Genomic DNA, 12398 nt, shown 5'->3' with positions numbered 1-12398 from the left:
TTTGAAGGGACATAAACGTACCTTAAGTAAACTGGACGTGGTGTACAGATAGATAAAGGGAAACCTGAAGAGGTGAAATGGTTCTTAGTTTTGAAAAAATGGCCTTCTTTGGCTTCTAACCATCTTACATGCTTGCTTTCTGTGATTAATATGTTGGTACAAGAATGATTTTCCCCTATACCCCAAAATAAACATGCTGCTTAGCAGTATGTCTTCAGTAGCTGATTTGTGTATGTGAATCAAGCAGTGAAAAGCTCTTTAGATAGAGTTTCTGCTCTGTATTTGCACCGTACATGCTACGTAGCTCTGTTGCTGGGCTGCTTTCTTCATTGGTTCATAAAAGCAAGATCAGGTTTCCAAGCCTAATGTTCTGTAATAAAAATGAAGCAGGCAATTGGTAGAGAAAAGGTAGAGAAAGTACTCAGGATACAGCTTCTAAGCCCTTTCTATAAACATGTCAATGTAACATCCAATTTAGAGCCAATCTCCTGGTTTACAAAATCCAAATATTTTGGCATAATACTAGTAGAAATTAATCTGTCTTGCTCTGTCAGCTCACCTTCCATTATTGAAAACTGAAGCCTGTAATCCTTTGGGTGTCTGCACAAATAGGAGATGATGGAGAAGGAAAAATGACGCTAGTTGCAAATTCATCATTTTTGAGGTCTTGTGTCTCCAATTTTACCTCTCTGTTTTTTCGAACCGTAAAACTGGAAGCCAAGAGCAGAGCGTGTACCTAGCTCGCCTCTGGGCTAGGATGGTAACTGCAGCATGTTTCGGCTTCACTCTGTTGGTTTAATCTGGTAGTTGGAGGAAAGGACCCAGCACCAAGGAATCTGTAACCWAATGAGCTGCAATTTATAAATGTGAGGCTTTGTCATGCCATGCCGACCTTGGCTTGTTAGCTGCTCTAGCTCTGTGAAAACTAGCTGAGCTACATCATCATATCGTATAAAAATGCTTCCAAGATTTTGTCAACGAAAGCTTAATTACAAATAGTTCATGCAGCAGAAAGATACAATTTGAAAAGCACGTAACCATTTAGCATAAAAGCAGTAGAGAAAGTGTAAATTGATAGCAAAAAGTACTTTATGCAAATATTGCCATTTTTTTTGCAGGTGGGATGGCAAAGGTAGGTTACCAGTGTGAATTTAGTGTATTTAGTATAAAATAACAGGTTAGAAGAGTTACTTTGTCTCCTCCAGAGTACCTGCTGTAAATGGGAGTTGTTTGGACGCGTGCCACTGCGGGAGTGCAGTGGTATGAGCCCTCCAGGGAACACAGAAGCTGGTGCTGCGGCAAGTTTTAAGCTTCGTGGTTGTAAAACAGTTTGATTACAAGAATAATGGGCTAGTGYGGTCACTCCCAGTAGTTCTGAGCTTTGTAGTTTGGATATAACTGTTGAGACGAAACCTATTTCAGACCCGCAGATAATCGAAAGGACAGTCTGTGGAGTCGTTCTGATGTACGTGTTGTATAGCTCCAGAATAAATACTGTAGAAAGAGGATTCAGCTTACTCCTGTACAAACAAAATGTAGCATCCTTTTGCCGTTTGCTGACTGTATCTCAGAACACCCAAGATCCTTATAAAATCCTGACACCACCTCTGAAGGTCATTTATAGAGGTCACCTTTTTGCCTCCCACACTCCCTAGAGAAATTCTGGTCTACCCACTCCTTCATGGCCACCCACCTGCACATCAGCTGAGAAATCATACTTTGTTAGGAAAACCTTCTGGTAAGAATGCTATTTTTGTTCTTTGTTCTCTCTCTTTCATTTGAAAGCCATCCTTTGGTTGGTGTCGTTCAAATACTATAGTTCAAAAATAGAGCATTTGCAGCATATAGAAACTAAAGCTAACCACGTATATTTGAGCTGAATTTAAAAAATGAGGTTGAGGAGCTGTCATTGTTTACACACGTGTATTTTGTTCCGATCRGTGTTTCCGCTTTCCGGAACTAATTTAAGATTAGCCTAATTGCAAGAAGATTTTTAAGTGAGCACTTCTATAAATGCATTAACTGCTCTTTGGTTGCTTGAAGCTCACAACGGACCTGTAAACTAACTAGTTAGCAAGATGTGTTAAAAGTCAATGATTATAAATGTTAATTAGCAGTAATTATTAAATCTGTGGCTTTGTATACAATAGAAACATCATCATTACAATAATAATAAATGGTTAGAAGTTGAATGCCTTTGGCTGTGAGAATGAGTATCTTGGCTCTGTGTCTGTATATATGTAACAGTAAAAAGCATTATTCAGTGTCATTATTTTGTGCTGTTGATGTTATCACACGCTTAGTCTAACCCACTTTGTTTTTGCAATAATCGTTAACAGAATTATGAATCCTTCATCGGTTAGCTTTTTCAACAGCTAGGAAGGTTTCATTTATCACTACGGCAGTAACTGTTAGATGCTTCTCAAAACTGGTATTTCTGGATGTAAGCAATTCACCAAATAAGTTTTCCATAACGATTTGATGAATGTATTAAAAGAATCATAAATCTTTTAAAACATCTTTCAGCATTTCCTCATAAGGAGGTGGCAGCATACCTAAACAAGCAAAAACTAAACAAAAAGCAATCTGATTTTCCACTAAGGCCTTTCTTCCACCCCCTGTGCTTGAACCTGAGGATCCAAGAATGACAAAAAAAGTGAAGCCAACATCTTTTTTTAAATCTTTCCTTTTTTTTTTCTCTCTCTTTTTCTGCCATCATAAAATCAAATGGAAAAAGTTCTCAACCAGCTTCCCCTGGATCAGTGTTGTGGTCACTGGCTGCAAAGCTCTGCTTTGTCCTCACCAGCAGATTGTATGGCTTTTCTTAAGTTTTCCTTGCGAGTCCGGCTGGGAGTCAGGTCTGCGGCGGCACCTGCCCCCAGGTACTTGTGAGAAGCCTGTGCAGGAGCAGCTGGATCGTGCAGCACTGCACATGCTGCTCCAGAGGCCCGGGAGAATAAACAGAAATTTTCATTTAGCATCAGTGAGTTTTGAGGTAACGGCAAATATATATATAGAAGCAGCAGTGCTCCGTTCTGTCTCCCGCCGGACCTTTTAAGTGTACAAGTCTTGCTTCTTCTCGGATTACTGGTATAACTCACACTGAAGCTGGAGGGAATTGGATGCGCTCAAAGAAAACCCTCATAGTAATTAGACTGGGGAATTAGTGTGCTAAATGTTATTACTTATTAGAACAGTCTCACCCTATATGTCCTAACATGATATTATTATAGTGTTAAAAAAAAATATTAAAACTGTCATATTTAGCCTAGGCCTCAAGGATGATTTGTTCCTTTGCTAGCACTGATACATGTAGAGTACAGAACTGGTTTGTATTATGGAATCATAAGGGAGTTAAACGTTTCCAGGTACGTTGCTTATTAACTCTTTCAGTAAAGAGTTGAAAGAATCCAGATCTCATGAGCAAAATGCAGCAAGCATCTAGTGTGAGAAACTTTCCCGTATGTGTAGCACCACCTCTTGGAAACCCACATGGTTTAAAGTCACTGTTACTGATAGACAGGTTTACTTGTATATACATATATATATATTTATCATTGTTGGTTTTGCATCTGTTTTAAGTTAGGTGTTTCATAAGGCTTTTCTGAGTATGGTTATTTACAGTATGCTTTCTCCCTTTCTTTGCCTGCAGGTGTTGCAGGGTGCTCAGTTGATAGCTGTTGCGTCTGCTGAGCCTGCATCAGGGGGTGTTGATGGATCCCCACTCCAAGGGAGTGATATCCAAGTCCAATACGTGCAGCTGGCACCTGTGACAGACCATTCTGCAACTAATCAAGTATGTTTTGGGTTTTTTTACACCATTTGAGCATACCTAAATTGATTGAAATGTCTGTCAGAGGAACTATACGTCTATCTACAAATACTGCAGTCCTAATGAATTTATGAATCTGCCTCTGAATGATAAAAACATCATCTATAATAAGAAACGTCATTTTGTTGAAGGTATAAATGGTCTTTGACTCTTCTTGCTTCTAACTTGTTGCTCAGTACCCCCAGAGAATAGTTATTTTGTTTGTCATTGTTTTTCTGCGTCCTTGAAGGATGAGAACCATGTTGAAAGGACAGGGAGAAAATCTTGCTTGGAATCTATCCAAAAAGTATTTTTCAGACTGAGGTTTCTCTTAAAAATGTTATTCCCTTTCTGGCAGCGGTTTTCCAGTAATTTTGATCAACAGCCTGGGTTTCCCATGTGAATTGCAAAATTARCAATTGTAAGTGAATGCTTGATCCTCTCAGTTAAGATGGAGGATTCATTTATTTATTTATTTATTTTAATTGGCTTGAATGTTCATGTATCTGAGTGTAGAAGACTCTTAGGTTACTTGTGGAAGCTTAAAAGTAATTCAGTCTGGAGTGAATTCAGACCAGCTGAATGTTGCCTGATGCCAGTGRCCAGTCATACGTTTCTCATCAGCTTGAAACCGTGACTGAGGACAACACAAGAACGCTGACTTAGAATAGTTGTCACTGTTTTCTTCTGAAGATGATTCCGTATTTTTGCGTGAACCAGATTGTAGAGGGCTTACTTTTTATAGGATGGCTAGCGGTAGTGAAAAAAAAAAGTTATTGCTTGCCAGCCGAATGAATTTTTTAATGATAACCTCAGCAGACAATCTCAGAGCACATTTTTGCCTGGTGCATACCCRGTTTTGTACCAAATTCTAATCTGGCTGCAAACATCTGTAGAGTGGGTCTCTTGGGGGAAAAAAAATAATTGCATAAGAAATCATATGAATCCAAGGCAGAGTTTCTGGGCACAAAACTGAAGTGCCCAGTGCTGTTTCCATGGGAAAGTTAGTCTGCAGCTTGGTTCAATGTGTGAAGCCTGTGCTGGGAGGGAGGCGAGAGCTTTGAACTCTCCTAGTTAGTCCAGGCCTGAGCTATTCCCTCCTGACTCCCCATTTAGATGCTATGAACTGATTTTCATAAAACACATGCTACCTACCAAAAAGGAGTAAAATTCCTGGCATATAAGCTGTGGCATGCTGTAAAAATATGTTCTGGTTTTCTGTATGCTAATTCTCCTGTATAGGTGAGCACTTACTTGTCTTTTTTTCCTCTTCCGTAGATTTTTTCTCTACATCAGTCTTCTCAAGCCCCCTCATTACTTTATTCATATTCATTTGTAATAGTAATTTGTAATCAGTACTTCATTCATAGTCATAGTCATCTGCTGGCCAGTAAGAGTGTCAGGAGTACAGGGGTATTGTGCCCTACTTGTTACATGTCCTTAAGCACCAAGTACCTGCTGGTACTGCGCAATTAATAAGGCATCAGATACTCAAAGGTGTTTTTTCCCTGCTGTCCTTGCTCCAGGCCTCAGAATATTTCTCCAGTTTAACTTGCCCTGTTTTGTTCTGCTTCTAGTGCTTTTGTCCTCCTGTCTTGACTTTCAGATGTGACAGGCAGTAGGTAACAGAGTTCAGTTATAAAGATAGGCTAAAAAACGATTGGCAGCCACCAAAGGAGTTCCTTTTTTTTCAGAGACACTTTGCACCATGTAAGGATTTAATATTGTGGTTAACCACAGAGATTTATACAAAGCTGGAGAGAAGCTAAAAAGGAATGTAAAAAAAGAAGAGTATGAAAAGGAAAACAGGCAACACTAAAAATAAGTTTGCCATGAATATTTCTTCCATTTACGCAAACTAAAAATTAAGAGTCTATAAATGAAATGGAGAAAGCAACTTAATATTTGCATTACTCTGAGATGTACAGATAACCCGATGGCTTTTCTGGCTAAAATTATGGAATAGTCCTATATCACCTTAGAAAGATCTTGTGCCTGAAGAGAGAAGTCTTAAATGTGTATCTGTGTCAGAGAGGCTATAGCAACCTCTATGTCTGTTCTCGTATAGTTCTTTCCCATAGGACTGAGATGCTCTCATTAATTTTGAGTCTATTTATCAATCAAAGCTTATTAAAGTGGAGTTTGTGATTCCCTACCAGGATTGAATCTAGTGCCCTACATAAATTACATATTTAAAACACTGCGAGTGCAAATTTATTTAATGTCTGAAAACAAGGCATCATTTTTCCTATCTTTTATCTTGAAAACAGTCTCCTTAGCTGTTGGAGTCACACATACAAAGCTGAAGGCAGAAGAGAGGTTGTTTGAATTGAAACCCTTCTCTGAGTTCAGTTGAAGCAGACAGTAATATGCGCTTCTGTTTAGTCTTTTCAATGTATTCATGTACATTTGCAAATTAATTTTAGAAACAAGTATTAATAGTTAGGATTCTAACAATTTCCTCGTGCCCCTAAACCTCATATTTAAGCACCATCTATTAATATACTAATAGTACTTTGCAGACATAAAATGGCAAATGCATTTATGAAGGCAGATTTTGAAAGAAGATTTGGGGTCTAGGTTTACTTAGTTTGTTTTCCTGTCATGATAGTAATATTTACTTACAACAACGTGTACAATTTAGAAATACAAAATATGATGATGACAAAGAATATTTGGATTTATCCTGTACTCAAACTTCATGTGCTAGTGTTAAATTTGGTTAGCCTTGGAAAAAACATAATTGCAAACCTAAAGTACACTTCTAACCCCTTTGGGCAGTCTTGTGCTTCTGGTCTGAATATCAGATGAAAATTTTTCTCCAGTGAGAAGGGCAGAAAAAAAGCCTTTGGTCACTTTAAGATTCAGCTGCTACTAAATTTAGCAATCTGTTAGAATTATTCTTCCATATTTGCAGTAAATGTATATATAAAAAATATACCAAACTGCATATAAAGTTGAATAGGAATAGATACCGTAGGTCTTTCCAGTTACTGGCAACAAAACAGAGAAATGAGTAGAAATAATTGCACAGCAAAACCTTAATTTAGGAACAGAGATTTATGATTTTGAACCTTCCAGTATTTGTATTTGAGTAAGTAAGTTGTTGCGACTCTACAATAAAACCTTAAGGGCAGGAAAGTTAGTTAGATTTCCATCCTTGTTTCTTTGCGGTTTATCAAGCGTCAATACTAGACGGAGAGCAAAAGCGGGGCTTCAAGTAAGACTGTATTTCATAAAAGAAATGTTGCTACAGAAATACTTTGTATCCAGGGCTTCATGTTAAGCAACAATTTGATGAATTTATGGATAAAAAAAAATCCATCAAGGGTCGATCTCTGTAATCTGTGGGAGTAGATAGAAAAATACCATTAAATGCTTGCCCTTTTCTTATGATCTATGTACGCTTGTGATGTTGGCCACTGTCAGGGGAGGGGTTATTGAGCATGATGGACTTGATCTAAGCAAATGCAGCTGCTCCTAAGTGCTGTTCCACACATGATTCTAAAGGTGGAGTTTGATAATCTCTTTTCCTTACTCCAACCAACATCTTTGTTTAAAAAAAAGAAAAACCAATTTTCTGCAGGATTATCCTTTCATAGCGTCATCAGACTACTGATACCTGATAATTTCATCTTTAGTGAGACTTCCTTTTAAAGTCTAGGTCTTAGACTTAAGACTAAGTCAAGTCTTAGTCTAAAGCCTAAGCTCACACACTTTCATGGAGAACTGCTTTTGCTTGGCGAGTGATTAGAATGGGGCCTCCGTGAAGACTCTTCTATGAGAAAAATGAGCGATGCCCCAGAAGTCACACATTCTTATTTTACCCAGAGCAGAGGAGGACTGTAGTGGGTGAGCTCAGCAAGTGGTTTAATCAGCATCCTGCACCAGTGGGAAACAGTACAAAAACAGGGCGAATGGATAATTTTGCCTTCCCTCCCTACAACAGTTCTGTCCTGTAGGGACTTGCTGCTGTCTTTGTAGATGATGGCCCTTGATGGACTTTTCCTCCATAATGCTGTTCAGCTCCTTCGTGCTACCCTTGTGAGCAGTCGGTGTCTCTGGCCTGCTGCCACGAGGCATCCCGCAGCTTAGGAGCATGGCGTACAAGAACCAGCTTCTTTTTTGTTTCGTTTTAGAGCTAGTCCTTTTCTAGGAAGAGAGACTGAATAGTTTTCAGTTTCCCTCTCTGTGCTACTCCTGATTTTACAGATCCCGTGATCTCTCTTCGGCCTTCTCTTTTCCAGCCTGAAGGTATTAGGGTRCTTAGTTGATCTTCCTGTGGAAGCTGTTCTCTGCCTTTGGTCATTTTGGTTGCCTTTGTGAATGTATTTCAGCTCTGTCGTAGGCCTGACCTCCAAGCCGATTTTGCACCGGTGTATACAGGAATTTAGAGTGGTCAGTTTGTTCACATCCCCTTGGTTACGTCAGTGAGAAGCACTTTTGCATTGCTCTACTGATTTCATTTTTCCTTTCKTAGGGCACTGATACCCTTCAATCAGCAATCCAACCAGAAATGCAAATAGAGCATGGAGCAATCCAAATTCAGTAAAACAAGAATTGCGGAAAGCTGCATAAACCGAGATCTCAGTGAACCACAGCTGGAAGTTAAGTGCTGTAGCCTTCACACAACAACAGGAGAATGGAAACACCTATTGGACTAATGGTCACACCATACTCTTCTCCTGTAAATATCAGAGTTCTGATGATGCATTTGCTGTTACGCTCATATTCCTCGTCAGACCCACTACACCACCAGAACTGCATCTCTATACATCAGAACCCAGCCTTCAAAAATACATGGCTAGCCCTTAGCTATATTTAAAGAGGAAGAAATCCTTTCTGAAGGAGGCAAAGAAATCTAATTAATCAAAACAGTAAGACTAAATTAATGTTTCATCCTGTCATTTCTTCTGTGAAATACACCATTTGAATGTCTGCAGATATCTTATGAAGTGTATTGCCGCTTGCAATACTTGCTTTACCACAAAGAGAAAATCAAGAGCTCAAATATTTTTCACTGTTTAAACAGCTTTTTTATTTGCTATGGTATTTATAACAAAAATGGAAAATATTAAAAAAATCCCATAACTGCAGGTATTAGCCTTTTGCTGGTGTTTTCTGTTCAGTGTAATGAAAAATGTATTTGCAAAAGACTAACAATTTTGTTTGTACTGTTGCTTAAATACTTTTCTAGGGGAAAATGCTTTTAAATGCTGTAATTATGCATTTCTAATGAAAAAAATAAATGTGTATTTATGAATAGTGCAGCTCTAAGTTGCTCTCTGACTTAGGAATGAATACAGTTTGCCTGGCCTGTGGTGTAACTCTGTAGTTCTGAAGTATTTGAAGACAGTTACTATCTGGCAAGCTCTGCTGTTAAACTGAGAAGCAAGATTTAGTCTATAAGGAAGATACGAATCTTAGATCATATTATCAACTAAATTTCATCTGTGATGAAATTCCAAAATTCCAGTATGATGAAAACGTGGAACTCATGAGATAGACCCTTCTAAGCTTTTGAATTTGCAAATTCAATTTTATACAATGAATTTATAAAGTAATTTATAAAAAATTTGAAGGATTCTTATGAGCTCTCTCCCTTCTAGAACATCCTACCTCCAGCCATCTGTGGCAATGCCTCAGTTTGGGATTCAGACATAAAAAGCTGGGCTGCAAAACCTGTAATACCTGTCTAGCTGTCCAACCTGCAGCAGMAAGGTGAAATCCTCTCTCCACTGCAATTTAAGAGAAACAGTTGATTTAAACAAAGCTGTCTTTTTGTGTTTACTAAGCTTGAGTGGAAAGGATACATGTTTGCTGTAGACTGGTTATCTTAATGTTGCATGTTATAAAAAAGCATGGAGTTTATTGGGGTAGGAGTTGTTTTGCATTTGTTTTTCAACTGAGTAAGTGAGGTTAGTGTTAATATATGATTCATTATGCATTTAATGTATTAATGAATGGGACATAGCCACAAATCTTGTGTATTTATTTAGGATAACATCCTTTCTGAAAGGGAGGGCTAAACACACACAATTTCTTGAAGTGTCCCTGGTAAGTATTACGCTTAACCTAAAGAAAAGTATGAATTTACATTATTTGTTGATGCGTAAGTGTGATGCAAACTGAGCCACAACTTGTTAAATGYGATGTTTGCAACAGGCTAAGAATTTGGCTACTCTTCCATTTCTTTTTTTAATAGTATTTCCCAAATTGGATGAAGTTTAAGCAGCTTGGCATCCAAATGGAAGCCTAAAAATAAAGCAAGTCCTGTATATTTTAGCATGGTTGTTTAATAATAAACAATAGTAATGATGAATGCTTGGAAATGAGAGTGAGGAAGCTGGGAGGGCAAAGTTGCATGCTACTACATGCCACTCTCTTGCTACACTGATACTGGCCACAACACCTTTCCTGTCTTTGTCCGAAAGTTTTACTCCTGCCCACCTTTGCTTTCAGGGCCTGAGCATCTGCTTTCAAGTGGAACACACTTGCAGTTAAATTGTAGGGATATCTGTCTCTTTGTGTGATAGTGCAACTATGAATTCTGTTTTCTTTGCATTTTTCAGCTCAAGTAGATGACGACGCGTATGAAAAAACTTGATTTCAAGAGAGGTTTCCTTTAGCCGTTAGGCTGCTGCATGCTCAAGTCTCTTCTGCCAAAAATGACTGTGTAATCATGTACCATGCAGTGAAATAGCATTCACTAGTTTTCAAGAAAATGAAATCTACTTCACTTGTGTGGAATGGAGAGAGTACAAATCAATTGAAATAAATAGGTAAGGAGTGCTCCTTATTAAGGCCCTCCTGTGTATTCAGATGCTAAGACTATGTGTTCCTCCACGTGTAAGGGTTTTTTTTTTTTTTTCTTTTCTTTCTGTAGATTCTATGTCTTTGGAGGATTTATGTCCTTGTCCAGGGAGGAAATAACTTCTCTTTAAGAATGTTTTATGTGCTTTCTAGACACCACAGGCCCTGTTATGTACAAATAAGTTATTCCTGACAAGACTAACTCATGAATTCCCTTCTAACTAATGAATTCCCTTYCAGGAAATGCTTGTAACTGTGAAGAGTCTGTGAGATTCTGTGCAAGTGTGAAGAGTATGTTCATATAGAGATTATCGTAACAGTAACATATCAATGTAAGAATATTCTAAGGCAACAAAAGGAATGAAAATCTTGCAGGGGCACTGGGGGCTTTGCCTGGCTCTCTATGCAGGTAGGTTAGTATTGATTCACGTAGTTTTGTCCATGCTTACTGTTCAACTGTTTAAGCAAGTCAGCTGGAATTGAATTCTCAATATATATCCTTTTATTTACAACCTCTGCCTTTTTAATAACAATAAGGCTTTTTTACCCTCAGTAAACCCTATAACATCCTACTTCTATGCTGCTTTTGTTTAAGAAACAGAAATTGAGAACACATGTCCAAGAGTCTTCAGGGGGACATTTCTTGTAAGGTTCGACTAGGATCAATTGCCCATTTTGTTTCTAAATCATCTTGTGAGCTGCAGAATACTAATGCTTTCTTAATTTTTATTTTGTTTTGTGTAATAGTGTTTGTAGAAGCAGTCTTTGAGGTGAAGAGCCTTTTGAGAGCTGGTACTCAAGCTAATACTTCATTTATCTTGATGATGTTCTAAAATTCCTAGCATGTAGTTACTGCTGCACATGCAGTACAGTACCACTATAATGACCTTTTCATCTTAAAGCCCATCTGAAAGAGGGAGCCTCCATCTTTTGAATTCTTAAGGGCTTCTATGGTCCTGATCTAAAAACTAAGCACAAACTTTAGAAGTCAAGTTTGCAAAGCATTCCTGTGACAAATGTCCTTCCAGATCAGACCCTCTGCGTCTTCAAACTACTATTAAACACTCCAGTTTGTCTTTTTGAAATCAGGGCTGCATGACCTGAATCAGATACTGTAGGTTATTGTTCCAGCTGATGACTGTAGAGCTTTTATTTCCTTTGTGTAAGAAAATATGAGGTTGTGACTTGTGTTAACCTAGTGCAAGAGAAATGAGCAAGTAGTGGATAAACACTCAATGATTTCTCTTTTCATGTCTCTTCATGCTACAGCAACAAACTATGATAAGTTTCTTACCAGCAGGAGGAAAGAAAGACAGGAGACTTGCAGCATATTCATAAAAAAAAAAAAGAAAACAAAAAACAACCAAAAAATACCCCAGCATAGTAGCAGCTGCTGGAGGATAACTGTTGAACTAGTGAGTGGATGTCAGCTAGGTCAGATAAGCAGTATGAGAAAGCGACAGAGCTAAGGGAAGGGAGGCTTTCTGGAATAAAGTGGACATGCATTTCACATATGCATACAGTTGTCTCCTGCATTCAGAAAATTTGCATCATCTTTGGCAATGTGGAGAAAGCACAGCATTAAGTTCTTCATCAGACTAATGTTTACAAATGGTTGTACTTAGTGTTATGTGGGTGTGAGACTAGGACATGGTACAGAAGACTCATCAGTCAGTACAGGACTTCCAGCAGGCACCCTGACGTCCTGATCGGAGTGATCTGATCAGCTGACCATTGCCAATGTCTGACAGTATTATGGTGGCATCTACATCAA

At 38.4% G+C, this 12398-nt stretch overlaps 1 protein-coding gene across 3 annotated transcripts in view; it reads left to right on the top strand.

The window, feature by feature from the left end:
* The window catches only part of BANP (BTG3 associated nuclear protein), a 166458-nt gene extending 156013 nt beyond the window's left edge, over positions 1 to 10445 (top strand). Inside the window, exons 12-14 of one of the 3 annotated variants that reach the window (XR_014896494.1) lie at positions 3653 to 3796; positions 8292 to 8688; positions 10384 to 10445. Coding sequence is in view for 1 of the 3 variants with exons in the window: in XM_085310139.1 (XP_085166265.1) it covers positions 3653 to 3796; positions 8292 to 8363 (216 nt within the window). In the remaining 2 variants the exon portion in view is untranslated. Of the gene's footprint in view, positions 1 to 3652; positions 3797 to 8291; positions 9063 to 9810; positions 9986 to 10383 lie in introns of those variants that run through there. The other 2 variants (XR_014896495.1, XM_085310139.1) reach the window with 2 other exon arrangements.
* Positions 10446 to 12398: the final 1953 nt, after the last annotated feature.

This window comes from Rhea americana, unplaced genomic scaffold (assembly GCF_003343005.1).
Source record: "Rhea americana isolate MKP2758 unplaced genomic scaffold, rheAme1 scaffold_311, whole genome shotgun sequence".
In the NCBI taxonomy this organism is placed as follows: domain Eukaryota; kingdom Metazoa; phylum Chordata; class Aves; order Rheiformes; family Rheidae; genus Rhea; species Rhea americana.
This window is presented reverse-complemented; position numbering and strand designations above follow the sequence as displayed.